The sequence below is a fragment of the Mandrillus leucophaeus genome, unplaced genomic scaffold (genome assembly GCF_000951045.1).
Source record: "Mandrillus leucophaeus isolate KB7577 unplaced genomic scaffold, Mleu.le_1.0 Scaffold247, whole genome shotgun sequence".
NCBI lineage: Eukaryota > Metazoa > Chordata > Mammalia > Primates > Cercopithecidae > Mandrillus > Mandrillus leucophaeus.
Genome location: NW_012102554.1, coordinates 751,753 through 770,795, shown reverse-complemented (window position 1 = coordinate 770,795; position 19,043 = coordinate 751,753). Strand labels below are relative to the sequence as shown.

The following is a 19,043-nucleotide window of genomic DNA, read 5'->3' as shown; positions in this document are numbered from 1 at the left end:
CAGAGTGAGACTCCATTTCAAAAAAAAAATGTCAGTTTTTAGCCACAGTGGTGGCTGGGTTCTCCCCCTGGGACAGGAAAAATCTAAGTGTAAGAGCACATATTTAAGAAACATTATTTACCAGATTTAAAAATTATATTTAATTCACTCTCCTCCAATAATCTTAAGATTCCATTCGATAATACCAAGACATAAATAACCAAAAACAGCATCCATCTACTAAATTGATACATTTGTCCCCCATAAAATATGACTCTATCATATTTGTTAAGGAGCCACCTTCAGAAGCAAAAGCTAATATGGTGAAAAAACACAATCAGGATCCTCTTTAAGAAACTGCAAGGAAGCCAGGCACCGTGGCTCACATCTGTAATCTCAACACTTTGGGAGGCTAAGGTGGGCAGATCACTTGAGGCCAAGAGTTCGAAACCAGCCTGGTCAACATGGCGAAAGCTCATCTCTACTAAAAATACAAAAAAATTAGCCAGGCATGGTGGCACATGCCTGTAATCACAGCTACTTGGGAGGCTGAGGCATGAGAATTGCTTGAACCTGGGAGGCGGAGGTTGCAGTGACCCAAGACTGCGCCACTGCACTCCAACCAGGGTGACAGAGCAAGACTCCATCTCAAAAAGAAAAAAAAAAAAAGAAGAAAAAGAAGAAGGAAAGAGAAAGAAAGAAAGTGCAGAGAAATTCAAAAGCAAGGCACAGAAATTCACAGAATAATACCAGAGTTCCCTAAAAGGCTTCCCATATCACCACTGAAAAAATTCAACAGGAACTACACGGCAGGGACTGAAAACCCAGTCAGAAAGGAAATTTGTCCTAAACTAACTTTCACTTGCCAGACACTGTCCCAGGCACCATGCTGAGCTCAAGGGGGTAAGAACACAGCCTTTTGACTTGCATATGGGGTGTATTGGTCTATGTCATTTTCTTTATTTATTTATTTTGTAATTTGAAGATATGCTTAAAAGTTGGGAGATCTCACAGATATCTGGCTTCTTGAAAAAAAATGAAGGATCTAGCAACATGGGCCCAGCATTCCCTCACTGGCAACTCTAAGCTGGAGCAGAGAAGCCACTGAAGCCTCCAGCAAAGGACATGCCCTCCAGCCAGCTTGTCACAGTCCTCACCATACCCTCCTATCATTCCAACAACAGACGCAGCACTTTACTCATTTATGCTCCCTGTCTGGCCCCAGAGGTACTAGAGTTTGTCACTCCCTCTCAGGAAAAAAAAAAAAAGGGCAGGGGGGAACAAAAGTGCCCCCATGCCTAAGAAGTGCCGAGTCTAATGGAGGAAGCAGACAAGATGAGAAATTATAATAGGGTGTGACACAAACTACAGTAGAAGAATGGCCAGGGTTCCACAGAAACCCTAAGGAAGGTGAAGGAAGGTGCAACTAACTGCACCAAAGGTAGTTTAGGTATCTAGGGTGTGTTCACAAAAGAGAAGACATCTGGGGAAGGTCTTGCAGGAGAAGAGGAGCCTGGTCAGATGGCAAAGTAGGAGCAAGTCACTCTACACGTATGAAGAGGTGAGAGGTCTGAAAGATACAGAGTTTTCTGGGGATGGGTTAGGCAGAGAAGGGACTTCTTCCCTACGACGCTAACAATTTTCAGCTGAAATCTGGGGCAATGGGGAGTCAAGCGAGTTATTTAAGCAGAGGCTGACATGATCAGATTTGTTTTTTTAAGGAACGATGCTGGCAGCAGTATAGAAAACAGCCTGGAACAGAGCCCTTGCTGGCCAACACCCCCACTGGGCACTAAGGCGAACCCCTTCGCGTTAGCTTCCCGGTGCTCGGAAACTGTCCATTCCCTGCCAATGACACACGTCTTGACTACTTGGCCTGTTTTGCTTTTACAGACTGATATGGGTCAATGTAGTTATTGCTCTTGAACTGGCACAATGAAAATACTCTGAGTTACTATATAATGCAGACATTTGAAAGGGTCAAAACGCAGTAACGTAAGTCTCTACTGATGATCTCAATTCCATACAACAAAGATATCCTTTCACCTACCACGTGTCCTTTCCTCACTTACGTATCTCTGACAGTCGCGAACCTGGAAGCTTCCAATGAAATAGCCCCTACCCCATGTGAGGCACAAGTTTGATTTTCCTTATACTTAAATCACTACAAACATATCCCCCAACACTATTCTCAACTACCCTTAAAGGAGCCACCCAGAATACACCACATTAAGTCGAGCTTTGAGGCAAGATTTAAGGGTGATAAAGATATGGGTCCAAAGGAGAATCATTTTACTCAGTAGCCTATTGGCATGTACCTGATGAAGCAACAGCACATAAAGATCAATCGCAAGGATATCAGGCTGTTGCACAGAAATGAAATGAGATGCAAATAACAGACATGTCCCCTCAAAGCAATAAAAATTAAATCGCTTTTGCTTTTCTCCCTCAAATTCAGTCAAATCTTTAAAAAAAAAAAAAAAATCAGATAGGGAAATCATCAAGAGGCTTTTAAAAACGGTCTCAAAGTTGTAATAACCCCAAACAGACTATTTCCCAGACTTTTTATTGTTATAACAAACAAACCCATCTTTCACTTCTTGTCATTTGCAATTACTGTGCCATAATTGAAAATCAGTGAATCACCATAGGGCTTAGGGGAGAGAGGGCCTACTAGCTCTGAGCTGTCACTGTAATCACCACAGAATAAACAATATCAAGAGCTCTTTCTTCATCATTTTTAACCTATATATTGCAAAGTCTCTGAAAATTGTATACTCTGTAATTCCCCTCTTTCCCTAAAGATGGCATGACATTTCAAACCATTTTTCCCTTCAAAATACTGTTTTTCTCTTCTTCAACAGCCAGTATGACGTCTGCCCCAAAAGACTTCAGCATAATTTTGAATCCATTTGTAGGAGCCAAGAATTCAATTAAGAGAAAAATTATCTTGGAAGGGTTTGGGCAATTCAGCCAATTAACCCTCTTGTAACTGTGCTGAGAAAAGAACCTGAACTGTCTAACAAAAGGCTACACAAAATCAAAAGGAACAGACTAGGGCAGGGGGTGAAGGATTCCAGGAATTTGGGTCCTGTCTACACTTCTGCCCATTAACATGGTCACACAATGCCCTCGGCCTCTGACCGTTAGGAACGTCGGGGAGAGTACAGCCCTCCACTCTGCAATGGGCTGCAGAACCTCAAGTGTTCATCTGCAGCCTCTTCATCTCCCCACCTGCAATAGGATTTAACCAATGTCCCTACCAACGTTTCAGTTTATAGACTTTAAAAGGTCAATAGCAGGACCATTGAGTTTATTCTTTGTTAATAAGCTCTGTGTCCATGATCTGATGAACTGAGATTCACTCTCTAATTAAAAGGAAGGAAGGGAATTTGCAGTGGTGTGGGAGAGAGGGTCTTACCCTTTCATCTGTTCCCAAGCCAGATTCTCCTGCCCCATCCCTCACCTTGGTTGCTTCTTCCACACTCTCCCTCAGGGCCTGCAGCTCAGCATCATATTGCTCCTTCAGCTTGTCCATCTCCTGATCATGGCTGGAAACCTCTTCTTTCAGGGCTCCCTTCAGTGCAGTGAGTTCACGCTCTCGCTTTCTCAAGAGGTCTTCTTGCTCCTCTTTGGCAATCAGCAGATCCTGAAGATCCTGTTTTGCCTGTAAGAGCTCCTAGAGAGAAGAAACATGAAGGGAGGAGGTGACGATGAAACATCTTGTTGAGAGGCCCCGTATCTCCCCTCCAGTTCAGTCCCCATATGCACGGCCATCTCACCTTGCCCTGCCACTCTCTCCCCTTCTCATCCCACAAACCTATTTAAACCATTTCTTCCTCTTCCCCTGCATTTCTCAGAAGACATCATTTCCTTGGATTCCTCTGTCTTTGCTTCTTGGAGATTTGATTGAATTTGAGGGAGAAAGGGGAAACTAATGTAAATTTCACTGCTTTGGTAAACACGTCTGTATTTTCCATCTCGTTTCACTTCTGCACAGTGATCTGTTGCCCTTGCCCTTGCCCTGTGTGTGCTGTTGCTTCATGGGGGACACACCAACTTGCCTACCTTGCTTCATATCCCCTAGGACCCTGAGTGTGGTCAAACCCTTCATCCACATTCCTCGTACTCAGGATTTGGGTGCTTCACATCCCCTGGGACACTGAGTGTGGTCAAACCCTTCATCCACATTCCTCGTACTCAGGACGACTTTGCCTGTTTTTCTTCTATCTCATTTGCCCATCTGAGCAGAGCACAATATTCACATTTTCCCCTTCTTAACTGCCAAGTATTAATGAGGAAGGTCACAAAGCTGGGGCAACAGGCTCCACTACAAATCACATTACCTGAGCCCAGTGTGTCCTGCCAAAGGCTCGGCGTTCCTTTTCCTCCAGCATCTTTGTTCCAGACCTTCTCAGTTTTCCAGCTCAGGACTCACCCTCACAGACACTTTTGCCCTTCCCTCAGCCAGAGAGACGTGGGCACCTTGGCTCCCTCTCCACCTCAACCCCTCTACACTCCAGGCCTTCTTCCACCCAGAGTCCCTCCACAGAGAATGCACTGTCCCCTGCCAGCCTGCTCCCAGTCTTCACTCCATCAGTTATTGACATGGTTTGGCTCTGTGTCCTCACCCAAATCTCATCTCCAGTTATAATTCCCACAATCCCCACGTGTCGAGGGAGGGACACTGTGGGAGATGATCGGATCATGGGGTAGTTTTCCCCACGTTGTTCTTGTGATAGTGAGTTCTCACGAGATATGATGGTTTTATAAGGAGCTTTTCCCCCTTCGCTCACTCTCTCTCCTGCCGCCTTGTGAAGAAGGTGCCTACTTCTCCTTCTGCCATGATTTTAAGTTTCCTGAGGCCTCCCCAGCCATGTGGAACTGTGAGTCAATTAAACCTCCTTTGTTTACAAATTACCCAGTCTCCGGTAGTGTCTTTATAGCAGAGTGAGAACGGACTAATACAGTTGTCTTTTCTTTCTGCCATTTTGTTCCTATCCACATTCTTGAATCTTGGTTACCTGCCAAACTTCACCATCAAAATGTTTGAAAGCATAATTTCTGTTCACTGCCTCTACTTCATGACTGCCCGTTCACTCCTTAATCTCTTGCTGTATGATTTTTGTCCCTACTCTACCAAGACAGTCCCCTCTGAGGTAACTGTGACCTTTAATCATATCCGATGGCCTTTTCCCAGTCGTCAATTTTCTTTACCCCTCTTTCATCCTCCCTTCCTGTCTCTCTAAGATGCCCTTCTTTCTTGGAATGCCAAGATAACACAGACTCCTGTTTTCTTCCCTCAGGCTGCTTCTTCTGTGATAGTCTTTTCTGGTTTTTCTCTCCCTATTCCCAAAATCTATGATGATCTCCAAGAATGCAACTTTGCATTCTTTACCCTCTTTTAGCAAGCTCATTTTTGTTTTTCCAACTATTAATTCTATGTAAATGACTCCTAAACTTTTACCTCTTACCTTTCTCTGAGTTCAGACCTGCACTAACACATTCAAAGACCTGCTAGATGCACCCATCTGGGTGTCCTGTGACACCTCAGATTCAGTAGGATTACAGTTTCAAGAGAATTCATCATGCTCCTTCCTTCCTTCTTCCTTTGTTCTTTGCTCTTGTGAAAAGCACCACCTGCCCCCTCAGCACTCAAGCTCAGAAACTTGGCAGCAACTTTGACTTTTCTCTCGTCCTGGTCTCTCATAACCAAAAAGTTAGTTCTGCAACATCTTCAATCCTTTCCATCACCTCCCTGGGTAAAGCCCTCCTCACCTCCTGTGCAGGTGGTTTACGATAGCCACTCAGCTGCTCCCCGCATCCAGGCTCTCACCTACAGCCTCTAAGGCAATCCATGCAGCATCTTCTGTCTGGAGTGCCCTTTTCCCTTCTCAGGCCCACCTCTCCCTGCCTTTCAGAAAATCTTTGAAGACCCAGATACAGTATGACCTCCTCCAAGAGGTCTTCCTTGAATATCCCTCTTGAATACCCATCTCACTTTAGCTGTTCTTCTCACAGTACTTAATACTTCTTATTTTACATTCTATATATTTTAATCATTTTTCTAATCTGCATTTGGCTTCCCTACTTATCCTTCTTGAAAGATAGATACAGATCTATTATATTTTTGATGCATAGATTAATATTGGGAGCACTTATCTGTTCAGATATAAATAAACAAGTGCAGTACAGGTATCTGGAGATGTCAGAATTCTAAACTCGTCAGTTATTTCACCTGTGGCTTCTGCATAAGAACAGGCAGGACCTGTTCTCTTGGAGCCCCTGGGGAATCAGAGGCATGGCTGCCACCTGGGGACTCAAGGCTTCAGAAATGATAAGCTACTTTCCATTCAAAAAGTGTGTCCCTGATGAGGGAAGAAACATTTTATGGATTTAAGGATAACTGACAACGAGATCTCTTTCTTTTTCTCTAGGACATGCACCTCCATTGAACCACAGGAACCTCTACAATCCCAGGATAGGGCTGCATTGCACAGACTAAGATTTTGCTCATCCAGAATCTAACTAGCAGGCATTGACAAGCTCAGACGAAATGTCAAGAGACCCATGCAAGTAACAAGGCCAGCTCTGGCTCTTTCAAAGCAGCAAACACAGAGATCTTATGAAAATATACCCTGTCCTGATATTTATCAAAGAGGACGCCCTGCTGCCGCTGCCCAGCCCCTTCTTAAGGAAGATCAGAGTCTCTCTTGAATGACTGTTGCTTCCGGCTACCCACCAGGGCTTCCTGGAACCTCCTGCCAGCATCTTTAGTGCAGGCCCTGTGATTCTGACCCCTGTTTCCTGCTTTTACTCTCACACGTTTCTCAATTGTTTGGACGATAAGACAGTTCCTCTCCCCACACTTATCTTTTCCAGCATATCTCTGTGTTTTGTGTTGCCTTTGTGTGCTGCTGCCAATGCATGTCAAGACTGAAGTTTTTATGGTCCATTCTGCACCGACATGCTGTTATCTATGGCTGGGGCTGTCGCTTAAGTGGACTGTGCAGGACAAATCCAATCAGATTACACCTCGCCATATCACGCAGTAGCACTTGAAGTTTTCCAGAGTAGAAACCAAAAGGTACATGAGGTTTCAAAAACTTCACTCCATCACCTCGGGGCTTAATTATATCAATCAAAGAAGGGAGAGAAAAATACATAAACTTCAAAATGTAAGTATACGTCCATTAGAGGTCAACTTGCCTCTCTGTGGACTCCAATTAAAGAAAACAAGGGAAAACTGGCTGTCTGGGAGTGGCGAGAGCTAGGAAAGTTGACTGTGTTTGGTCCTTATGCATCATAAGAACTGTGCTGAGCATTTCTAACAATCCAGAGAGATGGATATTCAAGGAGATGAAGATTACTATTCTCCATAAATGGATGAAGCTCTGAGACTCTAACATGCCTAAGATCACACAGCCTTACAAGCAGCAGAGTCAAGAATGGGACCCAGATGGGTCCTAATGCCCTTTCCCTTCACTATGGTCACTACAGACCTGACCACAAAACCACACATTCAAGAAGGCTGAGAAGCAAACAGTCACACTGGAGTTCATCCATTAGATGCTGTTATGGTTTGGCTGTGTCCCCACCCAAATCTCATCCTGAACTGCAGCTCCTATAATTCCCTCATGTTGAGGGAGGGGCCCACTGGGAGATAATGGAATCATGGGGTGGCTTCCCCATACTGTTCTCATGGCAGTAAGTCTCACGAGATCTGATGGTTTTATCAGGGGAAACCCTTTTCTTTTTTTTTTTTTTTTTTTTGAGACGGAGTCCCGCTCGCCCAGGCTGGAGTGCAGTGGCCGGATCTCAGCTCACTGCAATCTCCGCCTCCCGGGTTCATGCCATTCTCCCCTCCCAAGTAGCTGGGACTACAGGCGCCCGCCACCTCGCCCGGCTAGTTTTTTTGTATTTTTTAATAGAGATGGGGTTTCACCATGTTAGGGAGGATGGTCTCGATCTCCTGACCTCGTGATCCACCCGTCTCGGCCTCCCAAAGTGCTGGGATTACAGGCTTGAGCCACTGCGCCCAGCCAGGAAACCCCTTTCATTTGGCTCTTGCTTCTCTTGTTTGCCACCATGTGAGATGTGCCTTTCGCCTTCTACCATGATTATGAGGCCTCCCCGGCCACAGGGAACTGTGAGTCCATTAAACCTCTTTTTTTTGTAAGGTGCCCAGTCTCAGGTATGTATGTCTTCATCAGCAGCATGAAAACAGCCTCATACAGATGCCACCAAAACAAGAGCACTGTGTTTGGCTGGAAGGCCCTTTAAGGAAGTCCACCTTCTTAAACTAAAGCAAAGAAACACAATCAGAGCCTGAAGAAACGGGTAGATGGAGATCTAAGAGAAAAAGGAACACACTATGGGACCAGCTGTTCTGCAGCAGCAGCAGCAGCAAATGACCACCCCAAGACCATGTGCACTGAGAAGCAGGCACGAGGACATCCAGAATGGCAAGGTATTTGCTCACAAGAAGTTTTACTTCGCACACCACCTGGGCATGAGCATGACACATCAAAACGAGGAAGACACCAGTCTAGACCCTCTTTTGCATTAAGTGCTTCTCAGAAGTTCCACAGGGTCCCTATCTCTGGCCCATGCTCACTGAAAGCGTAAATAAAAGGTTTTACAGCAACGGTAGCTGACAGAGAATTCTGTCATTTTTTTGTTCCAGAAGGATGGCCAAGGAAGCATCACACGGCTGGTGAGAATCACGATATTTTTGGCTGCCTTTTTTATAAAAATGTGTAGAATGTTCAAAAATATCATTACAAAAGAAGTTTTAGAGACATACTTTCTGAGCACAATCTCTCCTCAGACCAACACAATTTTATAACCAGACTATTTTAATGAGACTGAAGTACCTGCATCTTGGCAAATGCCAGGAATAAAACACCACAAGGCTGCTGGAATGAGGCCCATCTCTCAGCACTGCAGGCTCCCATCAAAGCAGACATTTGATAATTAGAAAACCCCACCATCGTGGCACTTAGCAAGCTGTCTCACGTTGACCTGTCACCTTCAGAATGGAAGGTAATGCATTCATGACAAAGAAGTGGTGGAAACCTGTTCTATAATCATTCTTGTAACTTGAGTTGGCAAAAAAAAATTTCAGAATCATCTATTTAACTAAGAATAACAAAGTCAACCCACTGTTGGTCAATTTTATGGCTTATTCTAAGAAAACAAAGTATTTTCTACTATTTCTCCCTTCCTTTTTTTTTTAAACTGTTTTATTCTTTTTCTTTTTTTAAGTGAAAGTCAGTTTATTAGAGAAGTAAAGAAACAAAAGAATGGCTACTCCATAGACAGAGCAGCCTATTCTTTCTTAATGCTACTTTACTGATTGCATACAGGGGTCCAGTGTTATTTAACAAAATGTGACATATTAAAAGATATTTCATGCAAAATCTGGTCCATTATGCAGGACTTGCAAAACTTGGGCCTTCAACCTTTTTCGAACATTCAAAAGCAGAAGTGTTTAATGCTCATTGTGTTAAGAGTTTGTTCCAAGCTAAATGCCATGGGGAACTTGGCCACAACTATACTCCGTTATCAAATTCCCCCAGGTCACTTTTTATTCAGATATGAAGAATAAATTAAAAGTGACAAGGAGACAGGGTCTATTTTACTAGTGATACAGAAACCATAGATCATAGTTTAAGTGTTGCTGACAAGTCAAAGGAAATTGATAAAAACAGAGGGTGATTTTCTGGAGCAAGAGAAACCCACTTTGCAATAGGGAAGCTAATTACACCCTAACTCATCTTGCAGAAAGGCAGCAGTAAATGATACAGCTCCTGTTATGGGAAAGAGACAAACAACCTGTAAGCCAGCAACATCAGGAACAGGTTTAAGAAAACATGTGCTATTGCCCACTGCTGTATCTCGCATTATCAGCCTCTGCCTGAACACATCACCAAAATAGTCTCATATCATTATCCTATTATCAATATAAATAAATCAATAAACTAATGATGTTCAGTTAATAGATATGCAGTATGGTATGTTTAAAGAGGAAAAGAAGTATGCAGTTCATTTCAGAATTATTCTCTTTTTTAAAACATGGTGATATTTTTAAAGTAATTTAAATATGAAAAATTATTTATTCATTTGCTCTGTTGCTCAGCACTGTGCTAGACATGAAATGGGGAAAGAAGCAAAGGTGAATGCTCTTGAATTAGCTGGCTAGTAGAAGAAAGATACAAAAAATGTGCGAGGTCAATGAGCTAAAATAGAGAAACTGAAAGGACAGGGGATATCGGGGGCAACTCACAGTGACAACTGTCAGTTATTGGGGAAAATCAGCAACTTCAGAGACTTCCCACGAGCTAACATAACATCTTTCCCCTTTAGAACCAATCAAATGTCCACACAAGGAATCACAGAATATGACAACGTTTTATCTTCTATTTAAATTTGTTCATGAAGCTATACTTTTACTGAAAGCCATAAATTGTTCAGTGACATCATTTCTGGAAACTTATCCTTAGAAACAATTTTTAAAGTAGTAAAAGGATAAATGTAAAAACTGTTCCCCACGACCTTTGTTTCATAATGACGAAAAAGGGAAAACAAATGTAGGAGAATGGTTAAATATATTGCGGTTTATCTTCCTAAAAATGAAATACAAAGAATATAAAGAATAACAAGAAAGAACATTTTTGACATCTTAAGTTTTAAAAGCAGGTATCAAAACTGTAGGGACATGATTGTCCCTATATTATATACAGATGGGTAGATGAAACCTATCAATAGACAGGGAGGCAAACAGAAATTCTAGAAACAAAAATGGCTGCTTAGGTATTAGGAAAGTATGTGTACGTCCCATTTTTAAACTTTCCTTTTATGTTGTTTTAATATTATTTCAGTGATAAATACACCTATCTTCTTGTCTTTGTAACTCTGAGCCCTGAAAGTAAACAGCGCCATGAGAAGCAGTATAATACCAAGAATGTGGTGGTTTTTAAGGAATCATTTGATAAAAAGAGGAATCCCAGTTGGTAAGGAACAATGCTGAGGGCTTCTCAGGGGAAAAGGTCTGAATAGGGACACAGAGATGGTCATGTGCGGAGAAGAGACAATCACCCTCCTCTGCCCGTGTGAAAAATGGATTCATGAGAACTCCTGGGCTGGGTGGTCACAGTCACTCATCTCTGAGCTCCTGCCAAGTCATCAGGTGAAGAAAGGCTAAGTTCTAAAAAGTAGGACCTAAAATTTCTCCTGGGGAATTATTTCAACACTGGAGGAGGAAAGGAGTGAGAGAACAGTAGACAATTGAGACTTAAAGAGTGTTCCAGGGACTTCAGAGTCAGAAACTTCTAGCCCCAAGGAAGGGACAGAGAAAACACCTAAGCCCAAAGAGGGAGGAAGTAGAAAATTAAATATTAACAAAGAACCTTTATGTTTTGACTTTTTGTTGTTGTTGTTGTTGTTGGCTTTGCTCTAAATTGTATATCATCTCTTTGTTGGGCTATTCCTACAAACCACGCTTATAAAGAAGTAGTTTCCAAAACTATGCTAGAATACAGGTGATGATAATGTAACCGCAAACATTAAACACCTAAATGTGTGCAGAGAGAAAAGTCCTATCTTTTTCTGACCCTCAATTATACTTATTCCCTCCCCCAAAAATGTAGATATTCAAAACCAACATTCTTGCTTTCTAATAATTTCATACATGTGTATCTAATACCTCAACAAGATAATAATCTAATTTAGAGAAGAGAGAATACACAATAAAAACCCATAATAATTAGCAAATGCCAAGTGCAGAGGAGAGAGTCAAGCGCATCCACTGACTCACAGATCATAAGAGCACAGGTGGAGCAGGGGTGCACATCAGACAGTGGCTGGCAGTGCACAAACCCCAGCCACTCCATCTTTCCAGGCAGGTGGGGTCTGTCTTATCACCTGACCCCACAGCCCCACTTACCTCAATCAGAGCTCCCTTCTCCCTGTCCTCTGATCGCTTTGCACTGTCCAGTTCATCGTGCATTTCTGAGAGCTGGTCCTGGAGATCCCTGATTTCAGTCTGATGCTGCTCCCGTTCCATCTTCACCTGGAATAGCCTGGCAAGGAAGGAAGTCCATTAGACAGGATCTCCTGGGCTCTGCTTATTTCTATCCAGTCTGATTTCTGATCTCCAGAGCTTTACACAAGTCTCTAAAGACCCAAGGGGCTTCCCCATTCTCTGTTCTGCACTGAGCAAGGAATCACTAACCTGAAAAGGTGCCTAAGAAGAACTTAGGCTACGGTCTAATTGCCCAACACGAGGATAAATGAGAACTCAAACCAGTGAAGTGGGTATGGTTATACGGAGACATTTTCTCCCCAAAAGGAGACGGTAGGATACTAGAATTTAAATGTAGAAGATAAAGAAATGAAAAAAAAAAATTTTCACACTAAAGCCACCCCACCCTTCCACTGTCTACTATCCCAGTGTTCTAGACCAGGAGAGTTGGAAAAATTACGGTCTGTGGGCCAGTTCAGCTCACTGCCTGTTACTGTAAAGTTTTACTGGAATATGGTCATGTTCATTCATTTATGAGTAGCCATTTCATTTCACGATACAATGGCAGAACTGAGTGTGTACAACAGACTCCATGACCCACAAATCCTAAAATAATCAATACCTGATGAAAAAAAAGTTTACAAAACTCTGCTCTGAACCAAACTCACAACTACTATACCTCTTTATGTTGTAAAGCTTTTACTATACCCTATATTTTCTGATATTTTTCTTACTAAACTCTTTTCTGCAGTTAGCCTCTATGATTGCTTTAAACGCAAAACAGCACCATCAAAACTGCAAGGACAATCAAATGCTTTTATTATATAATGTCTTCTTTTTCTTGAACTTCCCCTTAGATTTCATTCCCACTTGACTTTCCACTTAAGGCTTCTGTTGTGTCCACGGGACGTCATAGCACTGTGGATTCTCAGACTTTGGCTTTCGATCCCTTTGCCACAGATTTTAATACAACACAATGGCAGGGGCATCTTGGACCTAACTTTCCTTCTCTGTAGACTCAGAGGAGGTATAAGCAGCCATCGCAAACACCAGCACCATCCAGGATAAAATGCACAGGCTGAGAGCTCACGGAGGCCACGTGACGCCTGCTTTTTAGAAGCTGGGCCCAGGCTCCTTGAACTCTGTCTTTCAATACCAGCACTCAGTGCGCCCTGCTTCCCACTTACCTGCTAGGAGGTCCACTTTAAGGGCTGAAACTCTGTAAGGGATACTTCAAGGTGCACAAAGAATGTTAAGAATTACTAACGTTTTTGTTTATCAGTCTACATGCGTCGCCAGCTTCACAATTTTACCAGGGTAAGAGGAAGAAAAAGAAAAGTCAGCTGCCTTTATAAATATTTGGAAGGCTGGGTAGTATTAAATGGACAGCAAGGTTCTAGCCACACGTCATAGAGAACCTGGGAAGGGCAACAGGCTCTCAGCCCAGAACTTACTCCTCCAGATTCTTCCGGAGCTCCCCTTCACTTTCTTCCAGTCGTTGCTGCAACGTGGAGTTCTCCTCCACCTTTTTGTTGTGTTGGCTTCGGAGCTCTTCTAGGTTTGCTCTCATCCTCTCTCTCTCTTCTTTGATGTTCTGTTGATTCTAACAGGAATCAGTGTGATTTTAAAGTACCTCCACTGTACATTAACGTAACCCCACAGAAGCCTACTTCTCAACAAGCAGACTCCGTATCTTTGCACTTACGTTATTAAACAACTTAATCAAACTATATAATTAAGGCATGGGAGTTCTTAACTAGAAAGAACATCAAATATTTATATTTAATGAACTGTAATACTTGTAAAAGAAAACATAAACACAGCCAAACCTCATTCTGCTATTTCTATGATTTAGTTCAGATGTTTTATACACATTTAGTTTCCCATTGGCCTGCCTAAATCCAACAGGGTTTCTTTTACTCTGTCTAAGCAAACAGTCTGTACAGGCTTTGGTTACATTAAAAAAAAAAAAGAAATTATTTGGACAACAGCAGCCAAATACACAGGAATTTACTCAGTGACTAGAGGAATGTTACTTTTGGGGGGAAAAAAATTGGCTTTCACTCTGGGCATCCCAATGCATGTAAAATATTCTTCATCAACCTAGACAGAAATGGAAAAAGTAACATAAAGGAAAAACCAGATACCTTGACTTCCAGTTGAAGCTGCCTCTGAAGTTCAGCCACTTCTGTGGTCAACTTGCTTTTCTGTTCCAATAGATCTTTGACTTCAGATGTGGAATTAGAAGCCTATAATTAATTGCAAAGATATACTAATTTAAACGTTCAGCGTGCTTTATTTTAATTATCTTCCCCTTCCAAATATAATTAGTGCAGTAACAGATGAGGCATAACACTAAATATTTTAAGACCCAATTCAAACATCAACCCCCATGGGGAACCTTCCCTGACTTGATGGGCAGAGTTAACGTTGCTGGTCCCCTTGGGACTCCAGTGAACTTTACTCTACAGCATTTACCAATCACAGGCATCATTTCATCAGGTACCTCAACACTAGTCCAATACGACTAAAACTTGCACAGGTGGCATATTTGTTAGAAGTCCGTAATGTATTCTGTAGAACATTATAAAACAGTAATACATTAAATTCAGGATAATAAAACTTAAAAAGCCTCTCCATAATAAATTCTATATTCCAGAGCATGGAAATCAATGGTTAGCAAAAAATCAGCAACAAAATCTTTTTGTAAGTAAATTGGGGAAAGACATTCATTTTTTCTATTTTAATGGCAGAACACAATTTAGTTTTAGTGTTTCTTAAGAGTGGTTTGAGAACGACTACATCAGGAGATTATGAACTTTTGTGGGACAGGGACTAGGTTTTATGCACCTCTGAATCTATAGAACCCAATGCATCTCATAAATTTAATCAAATCTTAGTAAATGATCGTTAGAATTCTTGTTTTGCCATGATAGAGTGGCAAATATCAGATTTACCCTCCCAGCAAAAACTCCAAAAGCTAGACAAAAATATATAAAAACAATCGTTGGCAGGCACTGAAAAGCAAGCAACACAGAGTTATGATCCTTACAAAGGAAAAGACAGGAGGTAGCCCCACATTCACCCTGGGTTCTCCATGACTCCATTTCCAAATCACACAGTAAAATTTTATAAGCACAGACAATGTCATTAGGAAATTGCAAATTAAAACAACATTGAGGCCGGGTGGGGTGGCTCATGCAGTAATCCCAACACCCTGGGAGGCTGAGGCAGACGGATCACCTGAGGTCAGGAGTTCGACACCAGCCTGGCCAACGTGGTGAAACCCCGTCTCTACTAAAAATACAAAAAATTAGCCGGGCGTGGTGGCCCACACACCTGTAATCCCAGCTACTCAGGAGGCTGAGGCAGAAGAATCACTTGAACCCAGGAAATAGAGGTTGCAGTGAGCCAAGATCATGCCACTGCACTCCTGACTGGGTGACAGAGTGAGACTCCGTCTCAAAAAACAATCAGACAAACCAACGATACCACTATATACGAATTAGAACGGCCAAAATTCAAAACACTGGCAACACCAAATGGTGGCGAGGATGTGGAATAACAGAAACTCTTATTCTTTGCTTGTGGGAATGCAACATAATACAGATAATTTAGAAAATGGTTTGGTTGTTTCCTACAAAACTAAACATGCTCTTACCATACAACCCAGCAGCTGCCCTCTGGGTGTTCACCCAAATTAGTTGAAATCTCATGTCCACACAAAAACCTGTACATGAATGTTTATAGCAGCTTTACTCATAACTGACAAAACTTGGAAGCAATCAAGATGCCCTTAAAAGGTGAACGAATAAATTGTGGTATATCAGACAATAGAATATTAATACTCAATCCTAAAATGAAATGAACTATCAGTTCATCAAAAGGCATGGGAAAAAATGCACATTACTAAGGGAGCCAAACTGAAAGGGTGATATACTGTGTGATTCCAACGATAGAACACTCCAGAAAAAATAAAACCACGGAAACAATAAAAAGATTACGGGTTGCCAGAGGTTAGGGGAGAGAAAGGAACAAACAGGCAGAACACACAGGATTTTTAGGGGAGTGAAACTCTTCTGTGTGATACTAAATGATAGATACATGTCATTGTTCATTTGTCAGAAGCCTGTAGAATGTGCAACACTAAGAGTGAACACTAATGTAAACTATGGGTGGTCTTTGGGTGATAATGATGTGCCAGTGTGGGTTCCATGATTGTGAGAGGTGCACCCCATGCTGCAGGATGCTAACAGTGGCGGAGGGCATATGTGGGGACAGGACAGTAAATGGGAATGTGAACCTAAAACTCTCCTGAAAAATAAAGTTTGTTAATTTAAGTGAGAAAAGTGTCCAGAGTGGCAACTCACTGATGAAGGAAACAGAGATTAGAGTTTAGAGATGGTAAGCAACAGAGATTTCAAGATCAGGGTATGAGAGAGGAGACAGCTCCACAGAAGAAGTTCCGAGAACCTACAATAAATACTCCCTGGATTCTTGGATGATTCCTAAGCTGTATATGAGCAGAGCAAGAGTTCAAGAGGACTGCAGAGAAGAGCTTTTAGGAGGCAAAGAACCCAACAGAAACTTCACAGGTAGCCCAATGCTAGGGAGACACTAGGGTTCCAAATCGACCAAAATAGAGAAACCTTGGTGGACATTCTGGCATTCATTTGAAATCCAAGAAAGGAACATGGGTCATGTCTTAGTAGTAAGGGCCAAAACTTAAATAGACACTCCCCAATAATGCCTAGAACAACCAACCATATAGAATCAAGATAATCTGCAAGTAATTTAACCGTCTGTCAAAACAAAACTTAACATTCTTCAGGGGGAGATAACACATTCCAGAACGTCTATAACTAATCGTCACCCACTCGGTCTAGCATACAATTAAAAAAAAAAAATCATTGGACATGCAAAGAAGTAGGAAGAACCAACCAATAACTAAATAAAATAGACAACAGACACAGAGATGGCCCAGATATTAAAGTTAACAGATAAGGACTTCAAATTAACTGTAACATTTTTAAAATAGAAACAATTATGGACAAAGGGTGTTTTTTTGTTTTTGTTTTTTTCTTTTCAGACAGAGTCTTGCTCTGTCATCCAGGCTGGAGTGCATTGTCCCAATCTTGGTTCACTGCAACCTCTATCTCCTGGGTTCAAACAATTCTCCTGCCTCAGCCTCCCAAATAGCTGGTGTTACAGGTGTGTACCATCACACGTGGCTAATTTTGTATTTTTAGTAGAGACAGGGTTTCACCATGTTGGCCAGGCTGGTGTCTACCTCCTGATCTCAGGTGATCCATCTACCTTGCCCTCCCAAAGTGCTGGGATTACAGGCATGAACAACTGCACCTGGCCCAACAAAGGGATTTTTCTAAATCAAGTTCCAGAGATAGATTCTATAAAAATATAATCAAGTAGACATTCTAAAACAGCAATACACAATATCTGAAATTTAAGAACTCATTGGATCTCAGCTCGCTGTAACCTCAAACTTCTAGGCTCAAGTGATCCTCCTACCTCAGCCCTCTGAGCAGTTATGACTACAAGCACGAGCCACCATGCCTGGCAATTTTTATAGTTTTTGTAGAGATGGGATCTCACGATGTTGCCCAGGCTAGTCTCAAACTCCTGGCCTCAAACAATCCTCCCACCTCAGTCTCCCAAAGCGTCAGGATTACAGGCATGAACCACTGCACCTGGCCAAAGAAAAGTTCTTAAAAGAACCATTCTTTAAAAGAAGGATGAAGAAAAAGATTCTTTTAAAGACTCCTTTAAAGAAAAAGTCTTAAAGTAAGATTGACATAGCCAGAAAACAAGACTAATGAATTTGAAAGGTCAATAGAAAACATCCAGAATATCTGATGCCCCAAACATACACACACACACACACACACACACACACACACACACACGAAAAGAGAGAGAATAGAGCACAAGGGGTAAGAGGAACACCATCAAAATTTCTAAAATACATTTAATTGGAGTCTGAGAAGAGCTGGGAGAGACAGAATGTGAAAGAAGCAATATTCAACTAAATAATAGCCAAGAAATTTTCAAATCTGATGCACCTGTCAAGTCGAGAGCTCAGTGAATCCCAAGAAAAATAAATAAAAGAAAAATCACTCTTAGGCACGTCATAGTGAAAATCTAACAATTGACAAAAAAGATAAAATATTAAAAGCACCCAGCTGGAAAAGACACATCACTCTCAAGAGAATAACACTAAGAATGATGGCTGGCTTTCCAATGGAGCCAACTGGGGTCAAAAGACAAATAATGTCTTTAAATTCATGAAACAAAACAATACTTGCCACACTAGAGTTCCTCAAAACTGAGAGTGAATGACAGCTATTCTCAAACAATGCTCCCAGAAAGTACTACAGGATATTTAAAAAAAAAGTTCTCCAGGCTGAAGGAAATCACTCCTAGATGGAAACACGGAAGTACAGAAAGGAGTGAACAGCACTGAAAAGGGACTACATCTAAATGAAAGATGTGCTGGACCTCTCCAACAAAAATGACCGAACATTGCTGAGAGATGCTGCACACATAAATAAGTGGGGAGAAAGTTCATGTTCACAAATAAGAATACCAATAACATGAAGACGTCAGTTCTACCAAATTTATCTATGCATTTGGTATAATCCCAATCAAAATTCCTAGAGGCTTTTCTTGGTGGAAATTGACAAGCTGATAGAAGTTTATATGGCAAGGCAAAAGACCCAGAGTAGCTAAGATAACCTTGGAGAAGAATAAAGCTACCAGATCTCAAGGCTTATTAAAGTTGCAATAATTAAACTGTACAGTAGTAGTGCAAGGAGAGACAAGTAGACCAAAGCAATGGAAGAGAGTCTAGGTGTTACAGAGGATATACCCACTGGAACTGGCATGCAGCACTACCAGGAGTGTAAATTGTTTCAATCACTTTGTAAAATCATTTGGCAACATTTAAGAGTTAAACCAACGCCCAATTTGCAACCTAGAAATTATACTCTTAGATATATTCTCAAGAGAAATGAGTGTGTTT

At 41.7% G+C, this 19,043-nt stretch overlaps 1 protein-coding gene across 2 annotated transcripts in view; it reads right to left on the bottom strand.

Annotated features, from left to right (window-relative positions):
- Positions 1-19,043, bottom strand: part of CGNL1 (cingulin-like 1) — a 127,030-nt gene that overhangs the window by 81,950 nt on the left and 26,037 nt on the right. For both annotated transcript variants that reach the window (XM_011983168.1, XM_011983167.1), the window contains exons 5-8: positions 14,152-14,253; positions 13,459-13,607; positions 11,927-12,062; positions 3,446-3,658 (exon numbers count right to left, since the gene is read on the bottom strand). In XM_011983168.1, the coding sequence (XP_011838558.1) occupies positions 3,446-3,658; positions 11,927-12,062; positions 13,459-13,607; positions 14,152-14,253 (600 nt within the window). The remainder of the gene's footprint in view (positions 1-3,445; positions 3,659-11,926; positions 12,063-13,458; positions 13,608-14,151; positions 14,254-19,043) is intronic.